The 19,179-nt window shown below is 38.0% G+C and overlaps 1 protein-coding gene across 11 annotated transcripts in view; it reads left to right on the forward strand.

The window, feature by feature from the left end:
- Positions 1-19,179, forward strand: part of tenm3 (teneurin transmembrane protein 3) — a 404,304-nt gene that overhangs the window by 173,109 nt on the left and 212,016 nt on the right. For all 11 annotated transcript variants that reach the window (XM_032562228.1, XM_032562226.1, XM_032562229.1 and 8 more), the window contains 6 exons: positions 14-78; positions 5,890-6,009; positions 7,665-7,748; positions 8,958-9,082; positions 17,139-17,388; positions 19,049-19,150. In XM_032562228.1, the coding sequence (XP_032418119.1) occupies positions 14-78; positions 5,890-6,009; positions 7,665-7,748; positions 8,958-9,082; positions 17,139-17,388; positions 19,049-19,150 (746 nt within the window). The remainder of the gene's footprint in view (positions 1-13; positions 79-5,889; positions 6,010-7,664; positions 7,749-8,957; positions 9,083-17,138; positions 17,389-19,048; positions 19,151-19,179) is intronic.

Below are 19,179 nucleotides of genomic sequence, written 5' to 3' on the forward strand. Positions count from 1 at the left end.
TGTATGTCCTCAGGTGTACAGCCCTCAGTGCAGTTGGTCTGTCTGTACTTCTCTCTGTTCTGCTCTGCTACTGCATAGGTAAGATGAAACACAGTCTTCTTCCTAATACAAAACACACAACTGCAACCCAAACAAATGTATAAAGGGAATGGACAGTGCATGCACACATCTGCTTATCTTGCAAAGCACTGAACCGCATGCTGCCAACGGCGTGCAAATTGACATATGTGAGTGTGTGAATGTGGGCTGGAGTGTGAAACCATTTGGAGTTGTCAACAAGACAAGAAAAGCTCTATATAACCGCAGCCTTATTTCCCATTCTGTCTGTCCTTTGTTAAGTCCACCTCATCTTTCTTCTGCTCTTGAGTTTCATCCTCTCAGGCCCCAGTTGTATTCCACCATTCATCTTCTCTTCCTGCTGCCGTGGTTGGTTGTTACTTTGTGCTGTGAAACCAAACAAACATCCAGGATCTCGCTTTTCCTCTGTGGTATCTTCCCGTTTTCTTTTGTCATGGCCTTTCTTCTTAGTGTAGTGTTCTAGGCTAATATGTTGGGCAGAGAAGATTACTTCCTACTTATCAAAATACAGTTAAAGCCTAAAATTCAGATGCACACAAATTATTTACATGTGTACTAAATGTCAAAATAACAAAGGGGAGACTTTTTTTTGGATATTCTCTGCAGTTTACCTATGCGGTACTCACATGGCAGTTGCTGCAGTATTAAATTCATTGAAAAGTGATGCAGCAACATTATTTTCACATGATGTCTTGTCTGCCTGTGGCAATGAAACAAAGTTCTTCCATTAAATTTTGAAGAGTCTTTAAATTTATATAACTGACATTTGCTGGTGCAGCATTGATATTTCAGCCTTTTCAACAGTTGAGTCTGGGTGGCTGTAGTCGCTATTAGGTTGGGACTGAATTGTGATGTCTAATAATATGAAGTTTCCTCAGTAATTACTGCAGCTAATTCATCTCAAAAACATTTCTACTTTTGATTCAGATGATTTTAATTGATTGTGTGTTTTTATTGTTTCTCTTTTACTCTTGCAATTGGGATTTTGAAGCTTGATAATAATGTGTAGGTTCCAGCCAAAAATGAAAAAAAGACTCAACAGAAATCCAGGAATTCAAAATAAGGAAAAGAATTGATCTCTTCCTGTTCATTGCTTTAAATGGTCAGGAAGTTTTGGGTCGTTTTAGCTCGTTTGTGAGACAGACTTGAAGGATCAAAATAAAATGAGTCAAAGAGAGATAAAAGTGGTATTTATTTTAAAGGTCATTGATTCCCAGAATGAACCAAACCAATTATGATCGCCGCTCAGATGGTCCTTGAACTTAAAAATCTCTTGCCTTAGGCTGGGGTCTGTGTGTGTGTGTGTGTGTGGGAGGGGGGGGGGGGGGGGGGGGGGGGGGGGGGTGTCTCTTAATGTGTATGTCTGGATGTGAAGCAAATGTGTCCGTATTTCATCAGTTATATCGTTGGGTGTGTTTTAGGCTCCCTCGTGCAGCATTGTTATTTTTTTTTCTATTGAAAGCATCTGTTGAGGCTTTCCTGGGATTTTATGGTTGACAGATGCACACACTCTTGACACACCAACACACACATATCTGTTTCACACACTGGTGAACACACTCATGTAAAAACAGATTTATGCAGCTATCCGTACACTACAGAGACACAAGAGAACAGGTGAGAGATTTAAAACCACGCACATGAACACAAACACAAAGAACAAGTTATGCTCTTGAGGGGGGGGTGAACATTTTGATTGGCACATGCATTCAGCTCAAAAACACACACACGCACACACCCACCCCAACACACGCACACACAAAGAGGGAGAAAAATGGGAGACTAAAAAAAGAGACAGAGCCTCTGGTCGAGGCAAATTGACATAATGACAACATTTGATTCATATTTTTTATAGCTGCTTTTGTCTGTGGTTTATGCAGTGTGTGTATATGTGTGTGTCTTCCCAGAGGCCTCTGTAAAAGGTGTATTTGAGTTCATGTATCCCCTTTATTCTGAGTAACTGGCTTATTCAATTAATTTGTTCTTTCTCAACAGTAAACAGCTGTTTTATGTTGAAAATGGACAAGAGTGGAAGTTTAATAAATCATCAAGTAATTTCAGATAGTAAATTATCCACCCATCCATCCATCCACCCTTGAAAAATGGGCCTATTTGACATAAGTTTATTCACATACATAAAAACGTGTGATCTATATAACTAAACTGCACATAAGTTTAGTTATATCCCAAGAAAAAAAACAATTATAGCAAAATCTAGACTTATTTCATGTGACTGAGGTCAAACTGTTGTGTTCACAGTCAAACAGACTTTTAAAAAAACTAGAAGAAGAGTTTAAAGGAAATAAACAATATAAAAAAATCTAAGAAAGAAGTGGCAACAATTTATCCATAAGTTAATATAAACCAACCTTTTATTTTCTTATTTTCAGACCTCTTATTTAATCATATTTTCAAATTCAGTGGTCTTTATTGATATTCTTGTGGAAAAGAACACAAACAACATTTTAGTCCATTTTTTTACATTAACAACGATTAAACAAAATTCTCATGACAAGAAATGTTTCAAGATAAATGATGAACGATATGCTAAAAGCCCATCCATAGTGTCCCCATTTAAAGATACCTACATCAAAGTGCTACCGTTTTTTAACAGTTTACTGAATGATATCTGTCATGACAAAGTAAAAGTAACTGAAACAAGAAGTTCCTAAAAGGTACCAAAGGTTGTGTGATTACTGACCAACCATGCTTAAAGGAGAGATAGGTGGCGCTTTTTCTAATGATGATGGGCATTACATCATCATTAGAAATAGTTGTGTATTACAACTATTATAAATGATTTGTTTGTTCATTCATTCATTCATTCATTCATTTGTTCATCCATTAGAAACAAATGGCAACATATTCAACATTTTTTAATTTACTGGGAGCATTCATGAACCTGTTGGTTATTTATTCATTTGAATCCGTATGTAAATTTAACTAAGCAGAAATTTAATCTGAAAATGTGCTTTAAAAAAAGGGCTCCATTGGTTACAATCTAGTATGACAGTTACCATGGCCAGTAATCCTCTTATTTCCTCCCTCTCAAACAAACACACACACGCACACACACACACACACACACACACAAGTCTCTGTTTATTACCAAACACTCTCCCATGGCTCTCTGCTCCTGCCCTCACCTGCGAAGGGTTAAAGCTACCTGGAGCTGCAGGACTTTAGTGCAATGAGGGAAAAAGTGAATTTGGAATAACACTGAGGATTCACAACGGTTACTGTCTTTGCTAATGTTCTCATGTGGAATCGGCTCCCCTTTCAACACCCCACGATCAAAGCCAAACTGATTTGCTTTTGCTTCACGGTTCTGTCCTGTTCAAGAAAAGAGTCAGAATATATTTCCGAAGTTGGAGTACCTCAGAGCAGCCAGCGAGGCACCTTGTCTCTGTAAGGAAGAGCTGATGCTGCTGTGACTGAGCTGATTCTGTACACCAGCTTGATATTTTAAAATGACAAATGTTTATGTTAACCTTCCAGACCTACACTATAGGAAATGATTGATACAGTTAATTGCTTTTTAATCATACACGGTGTTATGCCGTGTACGATTTATCTCCTTTCAGATCGTATTTCCAGTAAACATGCAAACACAACCACCCACATTAAGGATCACTTGGTCTTTTCACATCATACAAGTCAATCCTTCAAGATCACAGGCCTTGTCTGCTTACAAAGCATGCAGAGATTGTGGAAATAAAGGATTGTTGCTTATAACATGAACCATTCACTGCTTTAAAAACAGGCAAAGTTATTGTGCACTTTGCCCAGCATGGTTTATCTGTATACCTTTATTTCCTCACATTTACACCTATGCAACACACTTTTTACAACTCCAGAAAAATAGAAGAAGCAAGAAAGGATGCAGTGTAACAACAGCTTTAGCATCAGAGAGCAGTTCCTGCTAACTATTGTAATTCAGTATATGCTGAGTTACACACTGCATTCTTGCACATGGCACCTCTCTGAATTGAAAGCAGCCTTCTTTTCTAGGACCTGAGAAAAACAGAGCTGGTACCTTGAAACAAACACAATTAGTGGCCAATATGTGTCACTTTACTCTTAACAGCCCTCACATATTTAACCCCTCCTTTCAAATCTTTTCTGTAGTGTTCAGTAGTGTCCCGTCAGTGTGATGGTTTTGGTCAGGCCTGTCAGTCTCACATTAGTTCTTTTTATTTTCAAGAACAGGGATGCCATTGCACATCTCTTGCACTCACTTGGTTTTCAACTGCACATCAGGGGGAACTCAGTCGGAAGTTTCTTCCAGATGGACAACGTGTGTTTCTGTCTCATTTAATCTTGCCTGAATGGGAGACACAGTTATTTTCAGCCATTATTGTTGCTTTATATTAGAACCATCTGTTGCAATGCTGTATACAATGGTGCTACTTTCAGTGACTTCAGCAAACGCCTGAGAAAGTCGGTTGGTTGTGTGCGCTACAGCTACCTTTGAGCAGAGCAATTCTCTTAGTGCACATGGAGCAATTAACTTCTAAGATAAATTGACACTGTCTAAAGCTTAATTATCGTTCCAACCTTTTCTGGGTATGTCCTTTGAAGAGTAGTGATAAAGCTTACAAAGGGCAGAAAGGTAACATGCAATGCATAGAGTGAAACAGAAAAAGAAACAAGCGACTCTGTTCATCATGTGGCCACGTTGTGGCCAGAAGGGTAGTTCAAGGTCAACACAGGATGCACTAAAAATATGCAATATATTAAAAGAAAAGTATTTAGGCCAGTATTTTCAGACTTAATGAAGCAGGTCTTAGTTGGACAGCACTCTGTACAACATAAACAGACCTAGTAAAAGGAAAGTGCACCTTTTCTTCTTTTCAGCTCCAATTTTCTTTTCTTACACTTTATTACTTGATTATGCAAAAAAAAAAAAAAAGCCTAAAAGGTCACTTTCTTTGCACCTTGAATGTAAGTAAAGGAAAAGACTTATAGAAAAAGGCAAACCAAGTGATGGATTAAAAATTATAAATCATTTTTCAAACTGATCAGATAATAGTTGATAACAGTTTTTTTTTCTTAGCACTTCAGCACAGAAAGTGAGATAACAAATGTGTTTCCGAAGGAACAGGGGAGGCAGAGACTCTCCAGTGACTCGTCTTTAAATTTCATAACATTGCTAATATTTCTCTACATGTGGTGGAAACTTTGACAAGAGTTGTTTTTTTTAATCTGGGTTCATTGTGCATGTAAGAAGGCAGGTCAACTAATTATTACGAAAAAATAAACCCATGCAGGTCCAATTTCTACATTCTAAAGGTTATTGTCATTATCAGTCCAATAGAACTAGACTGGTAATGTTGAGCTTTCTTAATAATATGAACAAAAGCATGTAAACATAGACAAGAGAGAATAGAAATTCATTGTTTAATACTGCTGGACTGACAAGGCATAGCAGAACAACAAAGCCCCTCCCTGCTGCTGCTTTTTCTTAAATGCCACACTGGGTCGACTCTTCATCAGCGGACAGCAGAATTCATCATACATAATGTTCTGCAGAAGGGAATCCTAGTTGGAAGTGAGATGTGTATGATTGAACGGAAATAGACCTTGCTGGTGTGGATGGTTCTGTTCAATCTGATGGGTACAGAATCACTTTTCTCCCTTTTTGTTCTTATCGTTCCATTTCCTCTCTACACTGTTCTCCCTTTGCAATCATTTTGTTCCTCTCTTCAACCCATCTCTCTGTTTCTCTTTTGGCCTTTGATTGTATTACCCTCCACTGTCCTGTCTGGCCCTCCCTCTGCTTAACTCTTTTGTTTTGCTTCACCTCTGCAGCTATGCACTTGTTCGGTTTGAACTGGCAGCTTCAGGAGAGTGAGAGCTATGGAGCGTTTGAAAACGGAGGAGGAGGAAGAGACACAACTCCCAACACCTTTGTACTCTCTACAGACAATGGTGAGTCCAGCTGAATTTAAACGGCTTCCTCTTTGTTCAGACAGGGAGACTAATCAACGTTTTCATTTGAACTATATAAAAGACAAAACCTTTGACATGAACTAAAAAAAAAATTTCACCAGAGGTTTATTTGGAAAAACATCTGCCTGTTGTGTTGTAATTTTACTCATTTTTAATTAGTAATGATGGAACAGCTGTGATCTTTTCAGCCAGATCAATGCGTTTAATTGTTCCAGTTAAAAGAGAATGGTTTCTCTCCACAGTCGCCACATGCTTACTGAGCAGGAGGGATTGCTGTCAATTACAGAATGTAATTGCTGTTGCCATCTTACACCAGTTGCCATTATAAAATCAGATGACTTTGATTGTTTTGAGTGATAATCAGCACTCAGTTTGACGCTAGGTACTTGAATCCTAAAGTGACAATATGACTGGATTATACATTTATTAGCTTTGCCTGTTTGATTAAATGTTAACAAAAACAACAAATAAGTGAAATAAGCATTTTAATGTCTAGAAGTGGTGAAGATAACTTGATCTGAAGATAAAGTATATCTACTCTCAGGTTTACAGAACACAGGTCAGAAATTAGATCATGTCCAGTGAGAAACTGTTGTGGATAAAAGGGACAGACTGGTTCAAAATAACACAAACTCAACAGTGGTCCAGGTCTGTTAGAAGGTATTAAAACATTTCTGAATGCACAACCTGTCAAACCTAAAAGCAGATGGGGTAGCGTGGTAGAAGACCACACCAGGGGCCACAACTGTTAACTAAGAAACAAGTAACAGTAGCGGTTTGGAAAAGTGGTTCATGGTCCTATGAATCTCAATTCAGATGAGACATTCAGACAGTAGGGCCAGAATTTGGCATAAACAGCATAAAAACATCGCTCAATTCTGCTTTGTATCAATTGCTGGCGTCATAAAGGTGTCCAGGATATTTCCTTGGTACAAGAGATGAGCTCTAAAAAAAATAAATAAAATACCTCAACTTGACATCTGCTGATTATGTCCATCCGTACCTATCTCCTGATGCCTACTTCCAGCAGGATAAGGTACCATATTATAAAGATCAAATCTCCAACCACTGTTTCTTGCATAATTTTGAAAAATGTGCCAGAATTAAGGCAGTTCTGAAGCACAGGAGGGGTTAACTAAATATCAGCAAGGTTTACCTAATAAAGGGCAGTTGAGTATATATTAGAAGGACTGGATTAAATTAAAATACATTTGGAGCGGTTTTCTTCTACTAAATATAAAAGAGACTCAGAATGTGAGCTTTTTTATGCAGAAGGATAATTGTTACCATATTCCCTTTTGCTGTGTTTCTTCTGTAATTATTAGAATTCACATCTTAATTGAATTGGTCAAAATAAAAGAAAAAAACTAGCGATGAAACATCCAAGCGTATTACACTAATTTTATTGGTTCACATAAAAGTTTAAAGACTCTCTATGAGAATTGGGTAATCACATTTTTACAATCACTTTCCCTGATGGGCTGAATATGCTGTGTTGCTTTGTAGATCACTTTTTCCATCCACATGTCTGAAGTTTGAAAGAGCCAGAACTGCTGCCTCTATATGCTTTACATTAAATTTCTTCATATCTGCTTTAAACAGGTTCTCAGCTGGGTGTGTTTTTGACTTTGCAGGCAAGATGTTTCTTCTAGAAAACAACACCATAGATACGGGAGAGTCAGACGTGGGGAAGCGAGTCATACAAGACGTCCCACCAGGTTAGTTTTCACAGAAGCACACATGGACTGGAAATCTGTCACATATAGCCATCAGTGTTTCTGCAGTGTGACTGATGCAGGTTCTGTATATCTGAATCAGTCTGTTGGACCAATAGCTATTTGAAAAAGTTTTGTCATTGCCAGACGGTCAGTAGAACCTTTACCATGGAAAAAACAAGACCCAAAATGAGATGTGTACTTTATGGAAGAGTAATGTACCCGGTCATGACGTAGCAGAATACTGTGACTTCCATCCCATAAGTCTCAGTATACACACTGACACACCGTACTGTACGGCAACGCCTTAAAGTGACGCATACTACAAAATCATCACAAGACAAAATTCTCTTAATTTAAAAATGTGACAGCAGCTTAATTTTCCATTCTTCTAGTCGGTTATCACTTATCAGTGATAAACATCTAACTAGTTACATTCAGTTGTGTTATTTAATTAAAACCTCAACGTATGTGTGATTCATTACAGCTGTTATAGCAAATTTATAATTAGAACTACCTCTGAAGTTCTCCACCATCACAAATTGCATTAAATTGAATTACCTGCTGTAAGTTTTGTAAACAAAGTTTGTTGCCTTTCCACTCCCCTGGAGTTCTCACTGTGGGGACTTGAGGTTGACCTCATGCCGTGACGACACACTGATCTAATAATGACTTCAGAATCAGATCGAGATAGAAGCTCTTTCCTTTCCAACGTGGGAGAATTTGATCTCTCTGAGTACCTGATTTTAACCATTTGTACTGAGAGATTATGATTTAACATTGAAATATAGTCAAAAAGATTGATTCAAATTTAGAAAAGTTCAAATGTAACTTCATGAAATTAGTAACATTACTTTGATAAAGTAGTTGAAACTATTAACTAGTAAATTGTAACTTGTAACATTTTTAAAGAAACCTACCCAACACTAGTGAGAAATAATAGCTGTGGCCCTGTTATTCTGCCTCATGCTAATTAATTGAATTTATGGGTCACACTGAACAAATGGATTGCAAAGCTTGAAAAATTACTCCCAACAAAAAATGCAAATAAGAAAAAAATCTAATTCTGTGATAATTAAACTATTAAGAGTATCATTGCTTTTTACAACTCTTTTCTCAATATTTTGTTCATTTAAATACTGTCTGCACAGTTTGTTTGATACGTGAATCACAGTTAAATGACTTTTCCTCATTGTTTGTTTCCTATCCAAGGTGTGTTTTGGAGGTCCCAGCTATATATTGACCAGCCACAGTTCTTGAAATTCAACATATCAGTCCAGAAAGATGCACTGGTTGGAGTGTATGGACGGAAAGGCCTCCCACCATCACATACACAGGTTGGTCACCTGGACACCTCAGACATTAATGGATGTGTCCTGTAAAAACTATTTTGCTTACATGTGGTGGTGAAATGTTTTTACACTGCTTTAGACTGAGCCTAATTCTATCTTAATAAAAAAAAAAAAAAAGCTACTGAGGACTTAAAGGAAAAAAGTTAGACCTTCTCCCAAGCATCATGTTGAGGTTCTCGTTTCTGCCTAAATAATTCTTCATTTTCACCTCAAATCAACAGCTATACGTTTGAAATATCAAGAACAATGAGTGTTTCAATTGAGATTGTACCCAGATACTCATCAAAGCTTGCTCTTTAATGGATAAACCAGGGTAACACAACATTAGCTGCTGGAATGGCTCTAACCTCAGTTTATAATTTGCAAACCATGCCTAAAACACCATGTCAGGAAACCAGCCAGTTTATATAAGCGCTACCATTTTTAGACAAAAACAGTGATCAAACATCCAATTAGAATTATGGCGGGAGCATGCTAATGGCTACAAGAAATGTCAAGTTACTTTTTAACATGCTGAGCGTCACTTAACCAAAACTTAGTGGGGATGTTTGTATAAATATGTTTGAATTTGGATTGATACATTTGACTGTGTGGGGATTAGAGAAAATCCACATTAAATCTGAGAGCAACCAAACACTTCAATCCTCCCTACTCAACGTTTGTTGAAGATTTAGTGTGCAAAATTTTCACTTTGCTTACACTCTAAAATCTCTGAAGACTTCCAGTGTGGTCCGCAATCTGGGAAATTATGGGATTTGATTTCATCTCTTTGAAAGTATGGAAAAAATACAATATATAGTATAGAAAATATTTGTCTTTATAATTCCTACCCAGTTACCTAAATCTTGTGTTCTATCTTCCTTTTTTTGTGTCCTTGCTTCCTCTCTTGCTTCACCTTCCTTCGCTTTTGCCCATCCTTCTTTTTTTCCCTTATTTCATCCTTGTATCATTTCAATCTTCCTTACTTGTGACCCTTTTTTGCTTTTTTTTTATCATTTTCTTATTTCTTTCCCTCCTTCTTTGTGACATTATTTTTTTTCTTTCCATTTTTTTATGTTTCCCTCTGTCTTTCCAGTTGTCCTTCCCTTCCTTAGTTCTTTTTTTCCTTTGGTGTTCTACCTTTCTGTCCTTCGTTGTGTAAAAACCCCAGGTCTATCCCTTGTGTTTGTCCCTTTTTTTGTCCCTTATCTTCCTCTTTCGTACCTCTTGTTTCCCTCATCCCATTCTTTCATACATGTCCTCCCTTCATTGTCTTTCCTTTCTGCCCTTCACTGAAAATGTGACAGCAGAGCTTATGGTCTAATTTGGGTTCTCCACAAAGACGGATCAAATCCTCACTAGAAAAACACAAAATTGCTTATTTTAAAATGCTTCATGTTCTAGATGGTTTGCTTTAGTGAAAGATATTTTAAAACATTGAATCATCTTACATATGCGCTTTGAGTTGTGCTATGATTGAATAAAACTGAAAGAGGAAACATTAAACTTTGTTTCCTGATTTAGTGGATTTTAACTCCAGGGATGTGAGGCTGCAAAAGCAAAGCATAGTTGGGAAATCATCTACATTTCAGCCCTTTGGAAAAAAGATTAGCATTCCTATCAGTGTTAGTGTGCTCCTTCTCCATTTCCCACACTTCTCCTGCTTAGAGTCATGTTGTGCATTAGGGAAGAAAAGGAATTTTATGGTTACTTATGTTGCTGTGTCTGAGATGAAAACTCAAACAGAAATGTTAACACAGAACGCTGTAAATGACTACATGCTACTGATCTGACTATAAACGTGAAACAAAATGAAACACATTTGAAGGATACTTAATCAGTACTTCACTTAAAACTAAACTTCATCTGGAAAAGATTAAGGGTGTTACAGTTATGCTGGTCATAACCCTAAACTAAGGTAACTGCCAAATAATTACCTCCTCCCCCTTTCTTCTTGCCGAGCCTGGATTCTGTCTCAGCTGACATTGGATATGAGCCAGTGTACACCCTGGATAGGTCTCCATTTCACCACATGGCCATTACAGGCAGACATTCACCCACGCACACCGACATGCAGGGACACAGGAAACTCCCAGTCCACACAGAAAGACAGGCGTAGTCACAGCCAGAATCATCTAATGTGCAGGAACGGGTGCTAATCGCTTCATCTGTGTTCCATCCCTCGACCCAGGTACCACGAGCAATAAGGAATACGAAAAATTTGTGTGAATTCATCATTATAACGGTCACATTTTGAAACCGCTTTAAGAAAGAAATCTTGTTGAAGATGGGAACGAAGCAGCGGAAACCTCAGCGACGGCTCGATCTTTGTGTTTTCATCTGTATGTCTCACAATGATTTCGCCACATCAGAAAGATGACTGCCGCTGATTTGATGCCGTGAACAAACATCCAAGCCTTCAGTGAATCATTTGACCTTTCATACGTTTAACACACACCAGAGCTTCTTTTAAAAAAAAACCCAAATAAAATAACACTCCCTCTCTCAAAATGTCAAACCCTCCAATCTTTTTACTGAGTCCAGGTTAAATGCGTTATGTGATTTTAGTTAAAAGGGAAGCTGAACAACTTAATCTGCCTCTTGATTTGATGCACTTACATCTGTGCGTGGCCAAAAATAGTTTCCCGCAGCGCCACTCCTAATTCAGTGTTGGCGTATTCCTAATGGATAAATAAGCATATACTGTACGGCCTTGCCCTCACCAAATAGCCAAGTTCTCATTATTCCTTCTAAGTTTTCAGATTTAAGCTTTTAAATATATTAGTTTCTTAAAAAAACTTAACAGTTTCCATCTGCTTTGAACATTTTGATCCAAAGATTTAAACCAAAAGAAGTGTTGGTTTTGAATGAATTCACACACAAGTAAATGTGCAGCTAGTCAAATCCAAAAGCACCAAAGGCATAATAAGTAAACCTTTAGAGAATCAAATCAGTTTAGTGTTTTATGCCATATGCATAAATGGATTTAGATTTACAGCAATGTTAGTTATACTTCATCTCCAGCTGTGCTTTTTGCTGAGGGGCTTTAGTTGCAATTAGATCCACATTTTTTGTAAGACACGTTTCATAGTTATATTTTGTAGCTATTTGTGGTTTTTTTAAATTGTCTCATGTAAGTTTGAAATGTTCCATCAGTGGTGGCACTGCTCTGGCCTTGAGGCAAAAAAACCACGATACTAAAACCCTAATGTTTTAAAGATGGAACGATGGAGGTATGGGGGAATGCCGTTTTTCTCCTCTTTCTTAACAGATTCTTCTTTGTTCTTGGTGCCCAGTTCATCATGGCCGCTTTACGTTCCCCTGGTGGAAACGTGATTCTCGCCTGGGACTCTCAGTTGCTTTAGCTTTACTGTGACTACTTCTTTCACAATTGACACGCCTTGTCCTTAATGATATCTATTTTACTGGTTGATGTGTCATTGTCAAAGCAATGCAGTTTAGTTCATTTCAGTTGTACTTATATTGCATCAAAACACAAGACAAGATGTCTCAAGGGACTTTACAGCACAAAACAAGTCCATTTTCTATCTAATTCAAGGGCTGTGAAAAAGATTAGTTAAATTTCCTTTTTGTCACACATAAATGTTTCATATCACCAAACACAATTTATTGTTAGACATAGAAACCTGAGTAAATACAAAAAGTAGTTTTAAAAGGATGATTTAATTTTCTAAGGGGTAAAAAGCTTTCCAAAGCAACCTCGCCTTGTGAGAAAAAGTTATTTCCTCCTAAATCAAGTAAGTGGTTCTGCCAGCCTTGCCAGCAACAGCTGCCATTGAGTGTTTATGAGAAGTGGTAATAAGTGGTTCACATCACTGTGGAGACATTTTTATTCCTTTTTGTTGCAGATTTTTTTAAATGAATATTTTTGGGTTTTTCAAATGCTTAAGTCATTCAGATGTGGACTTCCTGGTTTGTGTTGAATTATTGTCCTGAATCTGATGGCTGGAGACTCTCCCTGTGAATTGTTGAGAATAGATCAGAGTTCTCGGTTCCATTAGTTACAGCAAAACATCAAGATCCCAAAACTCCAACATATTTGACTGTCAGAATGGGGTTTTTTTCCAAAGTGTTACACCAGATGTAGCAGGACAAGAATCTTCCAGAAAGTCTCACTTTTTTATCACAGAATTTTGCCTCCTCTCTCCTTCTTATTATTGTTACATTAACAGTGGCCTTACCTGAGAGAAGTGATGGCTACAGTGCTTTCCATGTTGTCCAGATTTCTATTATGAGTGATCAATGCATTCTTGGAGTAGTTCTGTTAGGCCAGCAACTCCTGGAAAGCTTTTCCACTGTTTCATGTTTTTCCCTTTTGTGAATAATGACTCTTAGTGTGGTTCCATTGGGTCCCAAAGCCATTGAAATAAGTTGGTAGACCCTTCCAGAATTATAGTTGTCTGTGACTTTTTCTTATGTGTTCTTGAATCAATTTTGTATTTACTCAGGTGATCAGGCAGGTTTGAAATTAAATTTTATGTAAAAGTTTAAAACATTGAAATGAGACAAAAACAGCAGAAGTAAAACAAATCTGTTGAGTAAGCATTTTTCCCGACACCAAATTCACAAATAAATTCAGTCCATATTGATTCAGTTCATTCTGATACAATTCATCCTACAATAGGAGTAAACTATGGTTCAGTTAATCCAGCTATAATACAATACAATGAGACAAAGTTGGTTATAAAATGCCAGTTAATAATAAGTTGTTTTGAATTGAACTGTCTAATTGACTTTGCAGCAATCCCACATTCTATAAATAAGCTATGGATAAGCAGCCATCTGCCTTCACTGACTGGAAGTGAAGGGGGAACCCAGAAAACATGGAAGCACTGGGCCATGAGTACATTCATTGGGAAAGAAAAGGAGAAGACAGAGCCTTTGGAAGCAAACACACAGAGAGTAGAGAGAGTAAAAAGTTGTAAAACAGGTGGTGGTAATGTCCTCCAGCAGTTGAATTCCATAGCAGCATAGCTCCAGAAATAACCCAACCTAATAGTAACCTAAGCCAGTCTAACTATAAGATTTATCAAAAAGGAAAGTTTTAATCCTAGTCTTAAAAGTAGACAGGGTGTCTGCCTCATGGACTAAAACTGAGAGCTGGTTCCACAGTTTTAGCTGCCGCCAATTCTATTTTGAACTAGGAATCGTTGGTAAACCTGTAGTCAGGCAGGGGAAACTATCTTTTTACACTCTGTTGATGCGATTATAAGTCAAGCTAGAATTTTGACCATATCCTTATTTTAATGTGTTTTTTCCAGCTTAAAACTGCATCTCTTCATGCAGACTTAAGCATTTAGGTTGATGTATAAGTATTTGTTTAGAGGACTGTGTGGTCTAAGGAGATCAACACCTGAAAGTAAGATGTGCATTATTATTGGGCAGCTTCTACTCTAAAGGCAAAATGATGTACACAAAAAGAGATTTATCTTACTTCAAAAAGTACATCCCATCCATCCATTCATCCATCTATACCCACTTATCCCTGCTGAGTCGTGGGGGGCTGATACGTATATTCACTGATCATTGGGCAAGAGGACAAGGCAACACAGAGACACAGACACACAGGACAAACAAAACACCTAAGGACAACGTAGAGAGGGACACATTAACTTAGCCATGATTTTGGACAGTTTTGAGAAGACCACGGTCTTTGTATGCAGGGCAATCCTCCATCGCATGAAGTTAATAACTCCACTGTGTGATTACCCAGCCTGTGTCACTAACCACAGTGAGTAACTTGCTAGGTAGATTGAACCAGTTATCTCAGTTGTAAATCCTCTTCCAGTGTAAATGGCTGGTTTGGTTGAGATTATCTGAGGTTTTCAGAAATGATGACATTGCTACAGATTATGATGTTCCAGAAACATATGTCGCCTTGGTCAGACTGTGATTTATCTGTGTTCTTTAAATAAAACAGAACAGCCACTGTCATGACCTAGCTTCAATTCCCACAGCAAAGAGACTCAAACCATGCGTAAAAGTTAGAAAACAATGGTTTGTCTTTTCTAAATATAAAATATCATATCAAGATGGTTCCATGCTGAAGTTTAAAACTAAAACAAGTCAATGGTATCATTGAGTCAGTCATCAAATATGCTTAAGAGAAAGCTAACTTTTTCCGCAGTGTTTTGATGGGAAGATTCACTGAAAATATATTTTGATTTTAGAAAGATGCTGCTGACTCAACTGGCCAAATCGATGTTCATCTGTTCCTGACTCGAAAGCATAAACATGCCAGCAGCCCTTCAGATCAGATGGAATAAACACAAAACATGCAGCTTGCAAGAATTCCTCAAAACCTCACTTCTTTCCTTTCTTTCATACAGCCCGGGTCACCAATTTTCTTTGTGTAATTGCTTTTTGGTTTCTGGTTTGTAACTGAGACTCTTTCCAAGAACTGCATTTTTGATGTGAATCACTACTTGGTACAATTCCTGTTCAGATATTTAGGTGAATTCAATCCAACCCTTTACATTCCAGTCTAGACATGCACTCACATTCAGATTGAAGTACATACAGTGCAATACAATCCCATTTACTGTGTAGCACAGTTAAGGTCAGTAGAGAATGTAATGCCATTTGGTAAAACTTGTTTCTCTAAAGAAGCTCAGCATTGTATTGAGACACTTTGCAGCAATCCCTTCTCAAACATGTGGTGGCGAAAAGTTACCACTCTCTTTTAACACCAAAACACATACAGCAGGACAAGGCTCCGTGTGATTGGCCTTTAGCATTGCGTGAGTCCTTTTGTATGTGCTAACACCTTCACAGACTGCTTTGCATTTTAGGCCCTCATACCATATAAATGTTGGATGATCCTGAGGAGCTCAATGGACACTCCAGAAGATTAGAAAATCTTCTGCATTGTGTTTCTATCAAAGTTATCATAGGCCTTCATACAGTCTATGAAGCCAATCTAGAAAGGGAACTTCTAGTCCAAGAGTTCCTTCACTTAAAAGCAAAGTGATGCAGTTTGTTTCTCGCAGGCTCTTTCATTTTTAAAAGCATCTTGCTTACATTATATCCTTTATTCTAAAGTTTACATACAATTCTTTGGTATTTGGTCAAACTTCTTATGTAACCTTCCACAAGCTTTGCTGGACTTTTGGCCGATTCCCCATGACAGATGGTGTTTGTATGTAAGTGTCTTACTCTCACCTTTCAAGCCCAAACATTACTTTGTGATGGAAAAACCAAAGCTGAAGGACTTTCTTGTCTCTCAGTCACTATGGTAGCCAATCACTTTGGCGATAAACGTCTTTTAAATCAGTGGTCCCCAACCTTTTTATTACCGCGGACCGGTCAAGACTTGGTAATTTTGATGCAGCCCCCTGGGCGGGCTGCAGGCTTCATTGCCTCAGTTTGAAGGCTTCATTGCCTCATTAACGAGCCGGTCACCATATCATGCAGAGCGGGCTTGGAATGTGGGAATCACCTGCCGGGATTCTCCTGTCTCTTCTCTGGGCCTTTTCCCCTTCGCAAATAAACTTTCCAAAGACATCTGATCTGTTTCTTACTCATTTTGCTGCTTGTGGGCTCAATGTTGGCGCGCAAGACGTAACCGAGAGAATCCAGTTAAAGGATTTTCAAAATAAAAGATCCTCCAGACTCAAATAATACATAAAATGGAATTATGTATTCCATTTTATGTATTATGTATGGGGGTTTTAAATCATTTTTAAAACCCCTGTTTTAAATCATTGTCGATTTAAAAGACCCAAGATTCAAATTCCAGGTTGATGTCTTGAGGTGTTTGTTTCTTCAATATTTCCACATAATGATCTTTCGTCATGAAATCCACTAATCCCTACTGCAACAAATCATCCTCACAACATGATGCCTCCACCCCAATATGGTATTCTCAGGCTTGCAACAATTCCCCCTTTTTCTTCTAAATGCAACAGTGGTCACTATGGCCAATCACTTCAGTTTTAATTTAATCAGAACATAGAACAGGCCTCCAAAACTTAACATCTTTGTCCCTGATTGTCCATCATGGTGAATGATGCTTGTATTTCTGTGTATTTGTGTCTTCCAGTATGATTTTGTTGAGCTACTGGACGGTAGTCGACTCATTTCCAAAGACAAGCGAGCTCTCAGTGACGCAGACTCTATGTTTGCGTACATCGCCGGTTTCCACGAGGAGGAGCCTGGCGCTCGACACACGCGGTCCGTCAACGTGCTGGAGGCCGGCTTCATCCAGTACCTGGACACAGGAATCTGGCATCTGGCATTTTACAATGATGGACGGAACACAGAGCAAGTCTCCTATAATACAATCGTCATAGGTAGGATCTATGTGCGTCTTTGAGTGGCCGCTTCCTTTTGTTAGCCTGGCTTTTTGTAAACTAACCTTTACGTTTTGAGTATATTTTTTATTTCAAAGAGTCAAAGCAGCCTGCAAAGAGTTGTTTTAGGCAATAAATGAATGTTGAAGGATCCTTCGCAATCTGTCTCTCAATCACCCATTGAAGTGCATATAAGAGTTCATGGGGGGTATGTCATACAAACGTCTCATCTTCTGATTAAATATCTACTGAACTACTGATCGAAGCCCACTTATGTAATGCTGACTGGAACCTGTTGATTTTATATTGCAGTGGCACAATGGAGGATTTTCTGCTTTAATATCCCAAAACCCAATATGCCACAGGAATAATAAAATGTATTGTTCCGATTGTTCTGGTAAGCTTGTTCCAAAACTGGCTCAATGACGTTAAGACTGAATTTATTCTTTTGTAGCGCTTTTCTGCCACAAATGTGAGCTGAATTCACATCCCCAGCATGAGCTAAACTATGTTCCTCTCACTTTTCATAAGCAAGTCTTCTGAAATAACTTAAATGCTGGCAGATTTAGCTTGATGATGTTTGAAATTAGGATTTAATCAGTGTTAATGTGATAAAACTGACTTTATAGTTTTTAAAACCAAATACTCTATAAAATACAAAACAACTGAGACTAAACATTTCCTGTTTTCAGTGGCATAGGATTCCTCATGTAATTTCTATTTGATATTCTGGCACAGGGTGCCAGAATATTGAGAGTTTTTAAACCTTTTTTGTAATGTAGAAGTGTCTTTGATCATCCTGCTGAATTTCAGTCAGTCATTGATTATTTTTTGAACAGAAGAAAATTGTTCACTGCCCGTTTTTATGTAAATGTTGTCCAAGGGTCTTAAGTAAGAGATTCTTATTGGACTTGCACCCTTTGAGTATCACAAAAAATGCTCTTTCATCTGAAATATTTGAAGCAACAGCTTCCTTATATTTGAGGTCATTTTAATGCAAACTGGGGTAAGCATTGCACAAGAGTACAATAATTTCTGCTCATTCATACAGCAATCAGTCTGCTAATTACTGATAGATTTTAATTGGACTTTTCTTGCAGCTTTTCCTGTGGGTATGATAAGACTATAATCAAAATCTCGCAGCAGTGCAAATATAACTATAAGTAAATACTGCTTTTTGTTACAAAGTAAGTTAATGTGGTTATCTGCACAATATTCTGAAATCATAAATTGCCAGCACAAAAACTGAAACCACAAACACAAGATGTGCCATCTGCTGATTGCAAACTGTATACTGTACGTGCTCTCCGATTATGTGCATGTGTGCTACTCGTACACATATGCAGCTGTGTTTTTTTAAAACACACACACACACACACACACACACATTTACGGGTCTTCATGGCCGGTTGTACTAGTCACATAAGAAGAAAAAGAGCCAGCGAGACAGCAGGATAATTGGATTTTTAAATGTGTTGATGGGGCCGACTGGCTGTAACAACAGCAACCACAGACGATGGTTCTCTATGCAGCCTCACTCTGTGCATGTTATTTCTTAAAATATTCAATTTCATTTCAAATCTACCTAATTAATTTTCACAACTAAATTCTCCCTTTCTCTTTCTTGCTCTCTCTCTCTTTCTCATATTCACTTAATCAGAGTCAATTATGGAGTGTCCTCAGAATTGTCACGGAAACGGTGATTGTCTCTCAGGAATATGCCACTGTTTCCCGGGATTTCTGGGGCCTGACTGCTCTCGAGGTAAATGCTCATGGAAAAACACTCAGCCA

This window comes from Xiphophorus hellerii, chromosome 5 (genome assembly GCF_003331165.1).
Source record: "Xiphophorus hellerii strain 12219 chromosome 5, Xiphophorus_hellerii-4.1, whole genome shotgun sequence".
Classification (NCBI taxonomy): domain Eukaryota; kingdom Metazoa; phylum Chordata; class Actinopteri; order Cyprinodontiformes; family Poeciliidae; genus Xiphophorus; species Xiphophorus hellerii.